This window comes from Populus euphratica, unplaced genomic scaffold (assembly GCF_000495115.2).
Source record: "Populus euphratica unplaced genomic scaffold, PopEup_1.0 scaffold218.1, whole genome shotgun sequence".
In the NCBI taxonomy this organism is placed as follows: Eukaryota; Viridiplantae; Streptophyta; class Magnoliopsida; order Malpighiales; family Salicaceae; genus Populus; species Populus euphratica.
This window is the reverse complement of record NW_011500100.1, coordinates 67,052-83,937: the sequence shown is the minus strand read 5'-3', so window position 1 is coordinate 83,937 and position 16,886 is coordinate 67,052. Positions and strand designations below refer to the sequence as shown.

Here is a 16,886-nt window from a genome sequence, read left to right as displayed (position 1 = left end):
TATCAACTAGGTCCCCGAACCCCTAGTATTAGAAAATGATTTCTCCATAGGTTAGGTTGTTCCGAAGCAGCCATCCTTGCATAAATCTCCAGATCTTTTTCAACAGATACTCTGATATCAACTAGGTCCCCGAACCAGAGAAAGCAAGCACTCCCTCCTTCCCTGATGTCCAGATTTGAATATGCTGTACAGCTGCAGTTCTTCAAGCACACACGTTCTGGCATTCCTCAAGAATATTCATGCTCTCGTTAAAACATAATGTGCTTGTCTGAGGCTGCCTCACACCAGAGAGCTTTCGAAACCCATCTCCAGGGCAATTTAGTGGAGTTTCTAACACAACCACTTGATCAATCTTTGACTTCTGGGCCACTTTTTCCTCTAGAGCCTTGATGTTTTTGCTTTGCACCTGATCAACTGTTGATTAGCAACCTTTCTTCACCCTTGAAAAGTGGCTCTGATACCAATTGTTAAGGTTAATGCTTAACAACACAAAGCTTATAGAAAATTGAGAGAGAGATAGAAAAAATTGTAGAGATGATGGAGTTTTGCAATTTACTGCAAAATGTTTGTTGCAAATAAAGCTACTGTTGAACAACTCTTTTTTGTTAATCAAGTCATTATTTTTCTGTTGTTTTTTAGGCCATCAGTTACCAAAATTCTTGTATAGATGGTTGCCTCATTTGCTGCTAAAGAAGCGGTCTTTGGGCTGAAACGATCAAATCAAAATCAGCTCCAACAAATTAGGAAGTCAGTTGCAAATAAAGCTACTGTTGAACAACTCTTTTTTGTTAATCAAGTCATTATTTTTCTGTTGTTTTTTAGGCCATCAGTTACCAAAATTCTTGTATAAAAGATTGCTTTGTGTCAATAAAACAGTACTGATTTGCAGTCCCATTACAACCCTTTATACAACAATGTTCTTCAATTTTTACTTGAATTCCAAGGTAACTATACAAGTGGGATTTATACAAGTCCTTGGCCTTTCATTATTAACTAACTGGCCAACCAACTAATGAATCACGTGCGCTTTAATCCCTCCACGTGCAAAAACTACAAAACGTACTGCTGCCTTCGTCTGTTGTTGCTTCTCTTCTAACTTTCAAGCTTATCCTGCAACATGCAACACCATATCCCCAGATATCATTTTCTGGACATTCCAGGCTGAAAGATCCTAACTTAAAGGTTGCATTAGCTGAAATAATGGTATCACCATCTGTGATGGATTGAGTGGTGTTTATGGTGTCAATGACATTGGCCGTTTCTTTTATCAGCTATAAAGAAGAGAATCAGAGAAATGTAATTCTTTGATATTCTCGTTCTTTTTCCTGCAGCTTTCTTTGTTAAAATTAAGCAAGGTTCTCAGTTCTGGTTGATATAGAATGTAACATTTCCAAAAATAAAATAAAATAGAATATATTTTATCTTGTTTGAGATCTTAAGTTATTTTAGACTTTTTATTCAAATTCTAATCAAGATATTCTTGGTTTACTTTATCTATTCTATTTCATTTAACAGTTTAACAAAACTAAAATGTGATTTTAATTGATTTTTGTTTGTTACAATTTAAGGAGTAAATAAAGAGAAAACATTAATATTATCACATTATTATTAATATTCAAAATAATTATTACTATTTTTATTAATATTGGTATTATTTTAAAAAATTGAATGTATCACTAATATATATAATTTATATTCATATTGTTGTTTTTTTATTTGTATTTTATAGAAATTTGAGCATTACAAGTGAGGTTTTAAATTTCATTAACTTTCGCAATATTATCTTATTGAATAAGTAAATTCATGAAGAAACTAGCTTTTTTCATGAAAAGGATTTAAATTAAAAGATTATTGAGATATTTTTATCTATTTTGATTATAGAAGACAAAGAAATCCATCTTTTTATGTTGAGGATAGATAAAGTAAAAATAATTATTTATTAAAATTAAATTTTCTGGTTGATGATTTTGTGACATTGATAATCTATTAAAATTGTAATATTTAATTGATGATTTTTCATACATATCAGATTAAGATTATTATTTTTATATTAATAATAGAAATGATGTTTAATTTATTTTTTTTTTTGTATTAAAACCTTTTACCTTAATAGTATTTTAGTATTTTATTTATGTTAAATTACTTTACGTTAAAGGTTTTTTTAGTCTTAATTCTTGAATATATATAAATATTTTAAATTTTAAAATTATATTTAGATGATTGATATTGTATTTATATTATATAATTTAAAATTAATTTATTTTTAATTTTAATTAAAATCATATTTATTAAATTAATATTTTAAGATACCCAGAAACAAAATATTAAAATACTTCGAAACTAGAATTTATCATTTTAATAAAAAGAATTAAAACACCAACCCAAACGTAAGCTTCCCGAACCTTGTTTAAGATAGTCACCGGAAAAGGTCAACATTTAACACTGCAACCAGTCTGTAGGGAAGGCAACATTCCATTTATTAGTGGAATGCAGAAGCGACGAGTAAAAACAATTGAAAACTTAATTAAATTTTAAAAAATAAAGTTTAAATTAAAAAAACCAATTAAAAAAATTAAAAAATACTTGATCCCATTCGATTTTAAAATCTAAAATTAAAAAACTTTAATCGAACAAATCAAATTAAAAAAATAAAAAATATTAAACTAAAAAAATAATATAATTTTTATTGAATTAAATAGAATCAAAATTAGGTGGTTGAGTTTAAATTTTTAATTTTATTTTTTATATTTTATAAAATTTTAATTTAATTAGTTTTATAGATAAAAATTAGATTAAATAAAAAATAATCATCCCTGGAAAAAGTATGCGTTTATTTCTGGATGATAATGACAGGCAAAATTGATAGTCAAAGCTCAAAAGAGAGCAGACTGAAGCAGTGATTGTCATTCTAGATGTGCCGTGGACTTTAAGGAGGCCACCCCACTGCTTTTAACTCTAACGCGTTTGCCGTGGACAATAAAGAAGGCTACCCCACTGCATTAAAGTCAAAAAGTTAAACCATGATATCTCGAAGAAGATCTTGAGTATACAAGTACCTAAGGAGTGCACTATCGATAACCTAGAGCTTAAGCTTTAAGGAAACGTGAGAATAAGTTTTAGGTTTCATATGTTTGGTGTAAAATAGTTTATTTTAAAAAATAATTTTTTTATAAAATAATTTTTTTAAAAATAAATAATTTTTTAATATTTAGTAGTATTATGAAAAATATTTTTTATTATTTGATTATATTATAAAAAATAAATTGAAAAATAAATTATTAATACTTTATTTTTTATTAAAATAATAAAGAACAAATCATACAAATTAAAAAGTTAAATAAAAAAATTAAAAAAATATAATTTTATAAATGATCTAAAATAGAATAAATATAATTAAAATAATAGGATCAAATCTAACAAATAAAAAATAAAAGATGATGAAATTAAAATAACAATAAGTATAATTTCATAATGAAATAAAATAAGAAATAATTAAAAGAATGAGGATCAAATTTGATAAATAAAAAATTTTAGTTAAAAAATGATAAGAGAAAAGAAAATAACAATCATAAAAATAAGAATCAAAGTTAATATAAAAATTAAATTAAATCAAATTTTAAGGGATAAAATAAAAAAATCAAACAAAATATATATTAATTAAAAGTTTGAAGATCAAATTTGATATAATCAACAAATAATATAATATTTTTAAATTTTTCACAACTTCTAGAAAGTATTTTCAGTCCAAAATAAAAGAAAAATACTTTTCTAAAATTCAAGTTAAATTTTTGTTTGACTGAAAAATATTTTTTACCAATTAAATTTTTTAATATGAAATAAATATTAAAAAATTTAAAAAATAAAAACCCACTTTCAAATCAATCAAACTCCATCTAGTTTATTAGATTGTGCTGGGTTGATGCTATTTAGTATACTTTTATCCTCTTATTTTACGCCTTTCTTACTAGGAGTTCTGATCTGTTCTGGTCAGTAAAGTTAATGTACTGTTAACTGTGTTTTGAACGCCCCAGGATTCCACGGCAATGGTATTTTGTTGTGGTTCGGCTAGTTGCCATTTTGGACCTTTTTTGCACAAGTTTTGCAGACCAGAAATGTGAACTCAAGAGAAGCCAGGAAGACAAATGAGTGGTGTTGGATTGATAGTAGCTTATCCCTACAATGATACATGCAGGAGGTCGGGATTGTTGACGGTTTCACTTGGAAATCGACAGCAAATGTGGAATATTTTTCCAGTTACCAAGATATTGAGATGTATGTAACTGAGAGCAATGGAAGCTAGCATTTGAAACTTGGGAACACAAACAATGGGGAGACATTCCTGTTGATGTAAACATGAAGTTCTGTTTTTCTTATTTCTTTTTTGGTAGATCTTCATCTTTAAATCAAACAGAAGCCTGGACAATTACCAAAAAGGGGGTGGGTGGGTGAACAAATGCCTATACAAATGATAATATAACTAAATAATTTCTGAATGAGAGAACAGAAGACAGAAAACTATGGAGTCGTTTCTATAACAGAAAAAGTCCCAGGTATGAAAAGTAGAAAAACTACCATTACAAAAGAGTGAACTATCTTGCTTCTAGTTGTGTCATGGTGACTTCATTTGCTGAAACCTTGCTCTGAGTTGAAGAAGAAGTTGCTTTACCAACATCCCTTGTGGTAAAAAAACCAGGCTCTTTCGGCTGAGGCAATTCACTTTCACTGCCCAACATCATAACCACTGTTGACATGCCTGGCCTATCTCTCGGACTGCGCTGCACACATAATAGACCTATATGTATCGAACGCAGTACTTCATAGAAATTGCATGATTCTACAATTGATTCTGCAATAAGCTCTGAGGCCCTGCCTTCTGTAAATAATCTCCATGCCTGGCATTAAGCATTATATTAGCATGCAGCTTGGAATGCAGAGATAATAAAATGGTTCTGCTGCGAAACTTACATGTCCGAGAAGGTTCTGCTTGTGGTCTGGATGACAAAATCCTTTATTTCTCTTGCCACTCACTATCTCTAGCACCATTACACCAAAGCTGAAGACATCTGATTTCACAGAGTAGAGTCCATCAATTGCATACTCTGGTGCTATGTAGCCACTGCAGGAAGACATTCAATGTTAGAAAATGCTAAATCACATTTCAAGAACTGTAAACGACCGGCAAATAGAAGAGCACTTACTATGTTCCCACCACCTTATTTGTATTGGCTTCAGTTTCATTTCCTCCGACACTTCTAGCCAGGCCAAAATCAGAAATTTTTGGGTTCATTTCATGATCTAATAAAATGTTGCTGGCCTTCAGATCTCTATGAATTATTCTTAGTCTCGAATCTTGGTGAAGATAAAGGAGTCCCCGAGCAATCCCATTGATAATGTGGAAGCGTTGAGGCCAGTCTAGTAGATTGTCCCTTGTTTTATCTGCAAAATTTTGTTCGTTATTTAATTATTTTCAGGTTATTTAAATGCATGGGAAGGAGAAAAGGCAATGCATAACCAATATTTTGTTGTATGTTCTGGTATGACGAATTATAATGGCAGCATGTGTGACAAGAGAAGCAGAGAAATCCCTTCCTCAATACACAGCGCATCATTTTCAAAGGGATAATAGAGGAAGCTTAACAGGGGCAGGTTAAATGTACTTATGATTTCTCCTCTCTCCCAATAATATGCTACTAATTTTGATTTTGCTACCAGGACTTGGCTTTAGCCGTGGCTCCAGTCAAAGCATCACTTAAACAAAGTAGGATTTGGAGTTTGCGTGCCAACAAAATTAAGCGAGAAATACAGCAGCTAAATTTGTAAGAGTTTTGAGACACGTACCGAAGATAAAGAAGTCCAAGCTTTTGTTGGGCATCATCTCATATATCAGCATCGTTTCATCACCTTCAATGCAGCAACCTAGAAGCTTCACTAGATTTCGATGCTGAAGTTTCACAATATGCAAGACTTCGTTTTTGAATTCATCGAGTCCTTGCTTTGAAGTCTTTGAAAGCCTCTTCACAGCTATTTCTTGTCCATCGTTTAGCTTTCCCTGTAAATGGTCACTCCACATATATTATATGCATGCCTTATTGTCATTTACTAAAACTGATACCTTGCACAGAGCTACATCAGCGCTGCCAGTAGCTTGTACCACTCGATTTCGAAATGTCGACAAATTGTGGGGCTGTTTATCAAAGTATTACCTGATAGACAGTTCCAAAACCACCTTCTCCGAGTATATTGGCCGGAGAAAAGTAGTTGGTGGCACGAGACATCGTACTTAAATCAAACATGGGCAATTTTAGATCTTCCTCCTCGCCCTGGTTATTTTGACTTGGTTCCAGAATATCTTTCTTTTTTCCTGCGAAGTATCATAACAATGACTTGAAAAGAAACAAATAATCATCTATGTTCTATTGAATTTCAAATATATTGAGTTCCTTTACAAATTTCCGTGGTATTTCATATGAACAACAACCATGTATAAATGTTTAACAAGCTTGAAAAGGAGTAGACGCGGGGAATTTATGATTTAATGGATTGGAGAACTTACTGTTTTTCAGCATCTTCTTTCTCCGGACAAGCAGGATCAAGGCTAGACTGAAGACCACTGCTATAGATATCACAGAAATTATTATGCTCCACGTTCGTTTTTTCTCTTTGGATTTGGCCTCTGCGGAACCAGCGTTTTCTAGACATAAGGCAGTTAAGAGAAGAGAAACTTGAAGTTAGAAATCAGATAGGAAATTCTCATTCTTGCTTTACTCGAATGGTTGATCGGTATGGGTGGACAGAAGTCATTAGGGAGCCAGACCAATCGAACTCTCTCATATATGATATTCATTAGTTGTAAAACAAATATGTTCATGTATCTATCGATTCAGCATGAGCAAGACGCCAATCTAGATGAGAAAATTCACCACAATGACATAACATTCAGACAGTTAATTTCATGCAGTATGTACTACATTTGGCAAGTTATTAGAATCTCAGCATTTGAGAGTTGAATCGGAGAGAGGATTTCATACCTAGTTCTGATGCAGCCATCCTTATATAAATATCTTGCCCATTTTCATTGATCTGTCTCATATCAACCAGGTCACCTAACCAAAGCAAGCATCCACTCCCTCCATTAATGCTGATGTCCAGATTTGCATAAGCTGTACAGGAGCAGTTCTTCAGGCATGTGCTTCTGCACTCGTCGAGACTCATGGTCCTGTTAAACCAGGATTTTCTTGTTTCAGGCAACTTTACGCCAAAGAACTTTCGAAACCCATCTTCAGAGCAATTCAATGGAGTCTTTCTAACACAACCACTTGACCAATCCATTGTGTCCCAGTCTTTAGAAAATTTTGGAGAAAATCCTTCCAAACAACCACATACAGGGGAGTTGTTGATACTACAGGTGGCATATGCGCCACAAAGTTTATAACGATCGCAATTATCAGTTTGCACTGAAAGATAAAGTTCCCAAGATTGCGTTCGATCAATCCAGGTGAAGCGCTGGATATCACCATTCTGGTTTATCACCATCCTTGAAAGAAATGAGCTGTTAACAAGCTTATAGGTGTAGTATTCCTCATCACCATCATAAACGAATCTGTATGTGTATATTGGATTTGGTTTCAGTTGAGGAGTACCACTGAACCGCATACCATTCCATGGTCCGGACCGAAACCTCTCGCTTGAGCCCTCTCTCATAATTAACTCAGAATATGCAGCAGGATCAAGTCTGTAAGTATAATTACCTCTAGAAGGGTCATCAGCTGCCTTCCATGATGATATGTACCGATCCAGACCTGTTACTTTATTCCTTCCAAGCTTCATCTCTGGCAGGAACGTATCACCAGGATAGTCAAAACTCTGCCACAAGGGATTTTCCAGGTTACCATCACCCTCCTCTTTCACAACAAGGTTTCCTGAATCCAAAAGCTGCGCAATAGGATTTCTTGCAGACCTTGATGAGTTGGAAGACCATATTGTGTTCCCACTTCGATCAACAAGGATAAGAATTCCTTGGCTAGTAATCCTTAAAACACCTGAAGAATCATTAAGCGGGGTTCCTCTGTTAGCAACCCAAACTATAGTCGTGGTAGATATTTGGTTGTACAATATGCCCAAGTAACGGTTGATGGAGCTGCCGAAGCTGAAAAATCCCAGTTTAAAGCTTCCACTAGCTGAAACAATGGAATCCCCATCTCTAAATGATTGAGTTGTATTTATGGAGTCAACTGCTGTGGATGGTATAATAATCAACAACAAAGAGGAGCAGAAAAGAAGCAAACTAAAGTAATCCATTGATATTCACATGGTTTTGGATGCAGTGCCAAACTGTTTTTGACCAGGATGTAAAATAACCAATGGAAAGAAAATGGAAGGGAGATTCAAGCACTTGAAATGATCTCCTGGGAAAGCTACAGAAAGTAGCAAATGCCATTATAGATGTGCAGTATGGTCCATAGAGCGCCAAATAGTCTAGAGACAAGACGGCTCGCTATATCAAGAAAGAGAGATATTCCAAGTGCTCCTTTCAACAGCTTGGCATTGACCTGCACATTATCATTGACTTGTCATGTAGGCCCCATTTGATTTGTCTTTTTCAAAAATAATTTCTTTTTATACTTTCAATTTTTTTTGGTTATCATTAAAAATAAAAAATAATTTGTCTTTTTCAAAAATAATTTCTTTTTATACTTTCAATTTTTTTTGGTTATCATTAAAAATAAAAAATAATTTGTCTTTTTCAAAAATAATTTCTTTTTATACTTTCAATTTTTTTTGGTTATCATTAAAAATAAAAAATAATTTGTCTTTTTCAAAAATAATTTCTTTTTATACTTTCAATTTTTTTTGGTTATCATTAAAAATAAATTTAAAAATAAAAAACTATTTAAAAAACAATTAAAATCACAACGCAATCATGCTCACAGGCAAAGAGGCTGCCAATCACAACGACAAACATGCCCAGTAATGAAGGAAGAAGCTAATGAAGGAAGAGGCTTTCGTCACTGTCTTTCCACGCGTACATCGAACTCATGGATAACATTTTTCGATCAAATTAAAAAAAAAAAATTATAAGTGCTCAGTCTGTACAGTAGATTATAATAATAAAGTTGTGGTTTTGCCTTAACCTCAGAATTATCAAGCCTTTCATGGGGTATAATAGTTTTTTTCTAATGGTCAAAAATACCATATATGAATAGGACCAAAGCATGAAATGTTTTCCAATTTTTCAACATGTAAAATTAGATAATTATTTTTAAAAATGAAATTTTCTAAACTTGGTTTCAAAGGCTTTATCATCTTTTTATTTTTGTCTAAACAATTAAATGACTCATTTGATTTTAAAGGTAAATTATATATATATATATATAATCAAATATGTCAAGAAATTTTTTAGTAATTTATTTAATATCAATATTATTAAAAAATAGTTAATATATATAATTATTTCTGTATTTTTTAAACAGCATGTGATACATCATATGATGATATCATATGATAGTCATATCATAATTTATATAAAATAGCATTTATTTCATGTAGGCTTTTTTTCCATCCTAATATGGTACATGTTCCAAACAAATCTCTAGTTGGGTATAAGTGATTTTTTTTTAATTTTTATGATAACCCTGTAAAATTTAAAAGCAGTTTTTTAATTTATTATTTCTTTATTTTTAGTTTTTTTTATTACTGTTTGTTTTATTTGATATGATTTATAAAATTAAAGTTTTTTCAATTTCATCCTCTTTTAATTTTTTTTATATTTTAGATTTGATTATAGTTCTTTTAATTGATATTTTTTTCATTTGAGATGAATTTTAAAAGTTAATTTTTTTTTACAATTTTATTCTTTTTATGTTTTTTCTCCTTATCAATTTAATCCTCATTATTTTAATTGTTTTTTTCTTACAAATATTTTAAAATTAATTTTTTTATTACATGCCTTAATATTGAATTTGTTTGAAATTAAGCATCTTGATTAAGCTCATGTATAGATTTCTTGAGTTGTAAGTTTAAAAAATTAATTCAAGTTTAGAAATTTACCTAAATTTGCTTGGATTTTTTTTTAAGCTCATATTTTTTTCAATCTCATTTCTCTACATTTATTTAATTAGAGATTGAACTCCATTATTTTTTATTTGTTTTTTATATGATCTTTCCTTAATTTTGATAATAACCCAAGTTATCTTAATTTTTTTAATTTATCATTCTCTATTAAATTTAGTTTTTTGTAGAAAATATTTTTCAATTATATTAAATTAGTTGATCATATATAAGCATTAAATATTCATTTTATGATATTTTATACAGTTTACTTTTTAGGTATTTGCTCTGATAGTTCGTTTGGTCTCTCTTGATGTCATTATGAAACCTCTTGTAATGATATATGAATCGTCTTGATAAGTTTTTTTTAGTGGTTTAGCGATGTTAATGACAGAGCTTCAATGAGCTTTTCTTTTTTCTACTTCTAAATATGATACTAACATGTTATTTTTTATAGTTAATTATTATCTTTTTCGTGTGTTATTTATAATATTTTTAAAATCATATCATTAAATTAATTAGGTTTATTGAACTAGTTAACTCGATAATCTAGATCTCATATTTTTTTTACTTCTTTAAAAATATTAGTATTATTTTAATATTTTTTAATGTTAGGAAAAATTTTACTGAGCTCACAGCATAACACAAGCTATCTATATTATTTTTTAATTTATTTTAGGAATATATAAATTGGGTTTAGAGATTTAAAATTCATTTTTATCTTTTTTTTTTATTTAGAAAGGATTTAAAAATAAGGTGAAAATAATTAAATACATTGAATTTAAACTTCATTCCTGAATAAATTAATTGTGAAATGTTTTTATTTTTATTTTTAGAATGCCTAATGTATATTTATTGACGTGGCGGTTAAATATAATTTTCCCTGCTAATTTCCGAGCTAAGCCAGTCTAGCTGCTTATGTGTCTGGCGAGGACTTTGAATTTTGAAACGTTGCGGGCATGTGAGTTGATCATTACCGTATGAAGAAATCTTTGAACTAATTTCCGGCTCCACCACAATCGTAGCAGTACGCTTAGAACTTGATGCTTACATCACGACTGTACGCAATGACTATGTTTGATATGGTTCTTATGATTTGAAGACCAATCAGTGATCAAAATGGCAATAACTAAGAGCAAGTCTTTAAGAGTTTATTGCTCTTTATTTGTATAATTAAAATGTTGGTAGCATGTATTTCAACAATATCATTTTAATTTGAATATATTTTTAAACAAGATCTTTGAACAAAAATATATATATAAAAAACTCAAATATCTCTTAATAAAATATGAATCTAAACATTTATAAAAAAAAATATAAATGATTTATGTCATGGATTTGACATATTAATACAAGATAATTAAGGTTATTTTTTGTTATTTTTTATTTTTAATTTTTAATTTTATTATTTAATATTAAATTAATTAAGAATTAAGTTTCATATTTTGTTTTGAGTTTTTTTCTAAGTTATCGAGGTTTTATAACACATATCACAAATTTAATAGATTAATCTGGATCTATCTAATAAATTGTCGTTCAATATATTTGTTTTAGAAAAAGAAGATGTCATCCTAAGATTTTCTAGAGTTAAAATATATTTTTACTAGTTATCTGAGTTGTCTTTGAACTTATCAAATTAACTAGCTCAAATTGAATCAACCTCTATACAAATACAATTTTTTTATACATGGTTATTAAACTCGGCCTGAGGGTTAACATGGCAAAGGGGTTGAGTCTCCAGTTTCATAGGTCAACCGGGTTCACTCGAGTCAACTCGGATCAACTAGGAAAAATTAAAAAAACTAAAATTTTAATATTTTATATGAAACAATTAAGAAAAATATCAATGTAAATATAGGCTATACATATTGTAAATAATAAAATTTTAAAAAATATTTAAAATGTTTTTATCTCATATTAAAATGATATTATGTTAAGTTTTTAAATTGAAGTATTTAAATAAAAAAAATTTTTATCCAACATTGAAAAAACATAAGTTTTTTTTTGGAAACATAGAATATATATACTAGTGGGTTTCAAATCCCACATTGAAAAGAAAATAATTTTTTCATATATTAATAGGTTTCAAATCCTACATTTTAAAAAAAATATTATATTATCCTTTTAAGTTGAAGTATTTAAATCAAAAGGTTTTTTTAATCCAACATTGAAAAAAATAATTTTTTTTCTTCAAAATATAAAGTATATATACTAATGGATTTTAAATTCCACATTGAAAAAAAAACAATTTTTTTTGGGAACATAATATATATATTAAATAAAAAAAGCATGATTACATTAATTATCTTATTCAAATAATGTTAATACTTGTAAATGTTGTCAGACATTTATGATTATAACTTATATTAACAATAAATCAAGTTCCTTTAACTCAGAAGTCGGTTATACTATACAATATAAGTTATAAAGGTGCCAAGCATTTATTGTATCAAGTGTTATACAACATAAATCTAGATTAGTCATTTAACAAGCGAAGTATTAAAGAGTGAACAAGATAACAAATACAAAACATGTTAGTATTAAATATTGAAGTCTATGTTAAGTTTACACTATACTTATTCTTACACCATTAGTATAACCTTTTCACATATACATGTAACTTAAGGTTAACTTTATTAGGTTGAATTTTTTTAAAAAAAATATATATATACATGTAACTTAAAATATAATGCATTTTTAACTTATGTAACAAGCTTGCGATTAATGACTCCCAAACTAGTTGGTCTTAGGGCAAGTATTAATACACCCCTACAAACTTAGTAAGTTGGGTTGCAGATATTGATATGTAGATAATGCAATGTTTGATTACCTTAAGCTTTTCTCCTCAACCTATATAACAAACATTGCGCCAATAGCTCCCAAGTCAGTTGACTTTAGAGTATTAGGTGTTAAAACACCATTCAAACTTAACTGCTTATGTTAGGGAGGCTACGGAATTAAATTTATCTATATTTTTATTATCATCATTTTTTTTGCTCTTTTTTTTTTGTTTTTATAAATTATATTTATTTATGTAATATGCCTACATTTAAACTGAACATTTACCATAAATTAAAAGTATTATATATTATTAAATATGTTATTATAAAACATGCTTTAGTTAAGGAGTTATTGATACTTCAAGTGTAAAATTATGATATAAAACCTTGATAAAAATACACTTTTAAGTACTAATCACACCTTGAAAATGCTAAGGTAACTGAGTGCATGACATGTAGGCATTCCCATTACAAACCCAAGATTGACATGGAAAAGACTCTCGTAGCATATAAAAAACTTAGATACTTTCAATTAAAACTAGATTGCTGAGGTTATTCATGTCACCAAAGATTGTTGAACATATGACATGACACCAATCTCATGATATGGTTGATAGAGTAATGGTGCATTTTTCTAACGACGAAGTATGAAAATACTTTAATAGTGTTCATCCTCACTTTTCAGATAAATTAGAAAACGTGTGTCTTTGGTTGTGTGTAGATGAATCCAACCTATTTGGGTCATTTATTGCACTTTATTCTTATTGGTTGGTTATACTTATGGTTTACAACTTGCCATAGAGGATTTGTATAAGGTTGGAGTTCATGTTTTTATTTATGCTGATACTCAGTCCAAACAGTCCAAATCAGAATATAGATATTTTTCTTTGACCATTGATTGATGAGTTGATGCAATTGTTGTCCTCCAAGGCTTTGACTTATAAAATATTAAGAAAATAGAATTTTCTTATGAGGGTAGCTTTGACGTGTGCTATTAATGATTTTCCAACTTATGGAATGGTGTCTTATTGGAGCACGCATGAAAAACTAGTATGTCCATACTGTATGGAAAAAAATATGACATTCACACTAATAAACAATTTTTTTTGGGAACATAATATATATATATATATATATATATATATATATATATAAACGGATTTCAAATCTCACAATAAAAAAATACTATATTATCATTTTAAGTTGAAGTATTTAAATTGAAGGTTTTTTATTCCACATTAAAAAACATTACTTTTTTTTGAAAATATAAAGTATATATATTGATGAATTTTAAATTTCACATTTGAAAAAAAAAATCGGGTCTCATTCGAGTCTCCTAGGTCATAAATTGACCCTCATAGTTGACCGGGTTTGACCAAATCATTGCACCAGCCTGTCTTTTAACAAACTTAGACCAGTCTAATCCCTAAATCGACCCACCGGATTGGTAAAGATTTAATAATTATGCTTTTAATTTTTTTTTATTGAAAAAACATATTAATAATCGGACTCGCAGCATAAGAAAGACCAAAGAAGATACAGTGTTCAATAATTACCGTGGCATCCAGGCATCAAGTCCACAATCCAGCTAAGAAGGCAGATCATTCTTGCTGAATATATGAAATTGGGAGAAGTTTAAATTCTTCCATGGCAACTTCCTCCTTCCACGTTCATTCATGTTTCCGGTATGGTTTAGCCAACAGTAGCAGTCATTCATAATCAATGGGTCTTTGCTTTTATTTCGTCCAGTCGTCTGATTTGAAAGACGAGTAGTGTCTTTTGAACTTGGATCATGCCTGGCTTCTATTGACGATGATTGTCTTCTAATCCGCGGTTCATGTACTATTGTAATGTTCTTAAACCGGAGCCGAGTCGTTAACCCGGCCGCTGCTGCCATGTATTTGAGATAACTGCTGGTCTTTTAGTTTACGAGCACACCTAATTATTTTTTATCTGATTGGCTTTTAATCGGTCGGCTTGGTTAATCAAGATAGTGCTTTTTACTTTTAAAATTATTTTTATTTTAAAATTATTAAATTAACATTTTTAGATTTTTTTTTAATAATTTCAATATACTAACATAAAAAAATAAAAATTATAAAAAAACTTTATTTTAAAATATTTTTAATTAAAAAACACTTTAAATCTCATTACCAGATACACACTTAAATTTCGTTAGGTTAATGACTTACCTTCATTAAATGACAAATCCTATAATCTAAGAGACTATAATCATGATATTTTTATGTATGTTTTCTTTAGAAATGTGGTAAATATTTTTTTTAAATGATGTTGTGTTGGTTTTACTCTCCAGTTATCTACCTTTTTACTTTACTTTTTCAACCAACGTAATTTTCGTACAATATATTTGGAGTTATCACAACTGATATGATTTAAAATATTTTTTTTATATATTTATTTTTTTAAATTTTTTTTTGATATCAAAATTAAAATAATAAAATTACAAATTTATAAATGTATAATTTAACGATAATACTACTAAAGACCACCTTAATATATCAAGAGTCTATTTGTTTTTATATTCTAAAAGTGTTTTTAAAACATTTGAAATTTTTATTTTTTTTTGCTTTAATTTATTTTTTTATGATTTTAGATATTTTGATATACTAATATTAAAAATAAATTTTAAAAAATAAAAAAATTATATTGTTTTAATATATTTATAAACATAAAATATTTAAAAAAAAACAAATGATATTGATTTCCTAATATTTGACAAATATCACTAAAACAACCTATTTTATCTACATTTGTTGTTACAGCCAGCCGAGAATCATTTAAGCCTAATAGTTTTGGTTCCAATGTGTAAAAATGCATTTGTAGTCAAGTTTATCCAAAGGGCTATTGTTTGTCAAGTCGTGTCATTTAGCTTTTATTGCTTTTTGACGAAAACTTAGTGCACAGTACATAAGTATTTGCCCAAAAATTCAAGATTAAAGTCATTTGAAAAATAAAAAATACATGCCAAGAAAAGTGGCATTTTTTTAGTGATGCCATCCACCGCTCACAATGATCTATGTATGGGTGTGTAAAAGCTCAAGTTGAAGTACGAACCAATAAAAAATAATAGGTTTTTATAATATAATCAAATTTATTAACTATAAAATAAACAACATTGCCCAGAAGTTTAATGAATAACAACAAAATTATTAATAAAAATTTTTTATTGATACTTCAAAGTAATATTTACCAACCGATTTAAATTTTTTACTCACATTATCGGTATATACCAATAGAATTATTATGTCATAATTCTAGATGGAATACAAAGAATTTTAAAAAACAAAACAGTGTGATGACATGAAAGTTTTTATAAACAATTTTACTAACAAAGTTACATAGGAATTCAAATCGGCATCTCTATATAGTGATTTGTCTACTTCACCTGTAGAATTGTCATCGAAATCACAAACAAAAATATTTCATCGATGATTTCAACAATAAACATTAATATATCACCATGTTGTCGACCCTTCCTTCTCTTATTTCTCCTTCTTCTTCCCTATTGTTTCATCTAAACAAACCCAAAAAAAAAAAAACTGCAAAGAACCACCCCTCAAAACATCCCTCACTTCTCAACACAAATCATCCTTTTTTTATTTTTTTGTAGTCATAACATACGTATCCTAATTATTGTGGATTACTTATGTTAGTATGTGATTAGTACTTAAAAGTGCATTTTTATCATGGTTTTATATCATCATTTTGCACTTGAAGTATCAATAACTCCTTAACTAAAATATGTTTTATAATAATGTATCTAATAATATAAGATACCTATAATTTGTGGTAAATGTCTATTTTTAATGCAGGCCTATCACATAAATGAAAGGATTGATTGATGACTTGAAGAACTTAAATTGCAAGGATAAAGAGATGGCCAAACTTAGAAAAGAGATGTCGGTGCAATCCAAACCGGAATACTGTTCGGTAATTGAGTCATATCTGGAGCTATATATCTCAGATTTAGGTCCAATTTATATGGATGGAAAGGTAAGACATAGGCCTACAACTTTCATATGGAGCCCAAGATCTAAA

At 29.1% G+C, this 16,886-nt stretch overlaps 1 protein-coding gene across 1 annotated transcript; it reads right to left on the bottom strand.

Annotated features, from left to right (window-relative positions):
* Positions 1–4,281: 4,281 nt before the first annotated feature.
* On the bottom strand, positions 4,282–8,477 carry LOC105109439 (G-type lectin S-receptor-like serine/threonine-protein kinase At4g27290). Its single transcript, XM_011004163.1, has 7 exons — positions 7,029–8,477; positions 6,554–6,691; positions 6,204–6,361; positions 5,839–6,049; positions 5,199–5,436; positions 4,966–5,116; positions 4,282–4,892 (listed from the first exon to the last, which is right to left on the bottom strand). Exons 1-7 carry the CDS (start codon positions 8,296–8,298, stop codon positions 4,590–4,592), a joined length of 2,469 nt encoding a protein of 822 aa, XP_011002465.1. The 5' UTR covers positions 8,299–8,477; the 3' UTR covers positions 4,282–4,589.
* Between the last annotated feature and the right edge of the window lie 8,409 nt (positions 8,478–16,886).

What these genes read in the sequence shown, in the direction of transcription:
- LOC105109439 (XM_011004163.1), bottom strand. Translation starts at nt 8,298, where the DNA reads ATGGATTACTTTAGTTTGCTTCTTTTCTGCTCCTCTTTGTTGTTGATT. An exon ending in CTTGGACTTCTTTATCTTCG is followed by an intron (nt 5,437 to 5,838) that starts GTACGTGTCTCA and finishes AAAATTTTGCAG; the next exon opens with ATAAAACAAGGGACAATCTA. An exon ending in AATAAGGTGGTGGGAACATA is followed by an intron (nt 5,117 to 5,198) that starts GTAAGTGCTCTT and finishes GTCTTCCTGCAG; the next exon opens with TGGCTACATAGCACCAGAGT.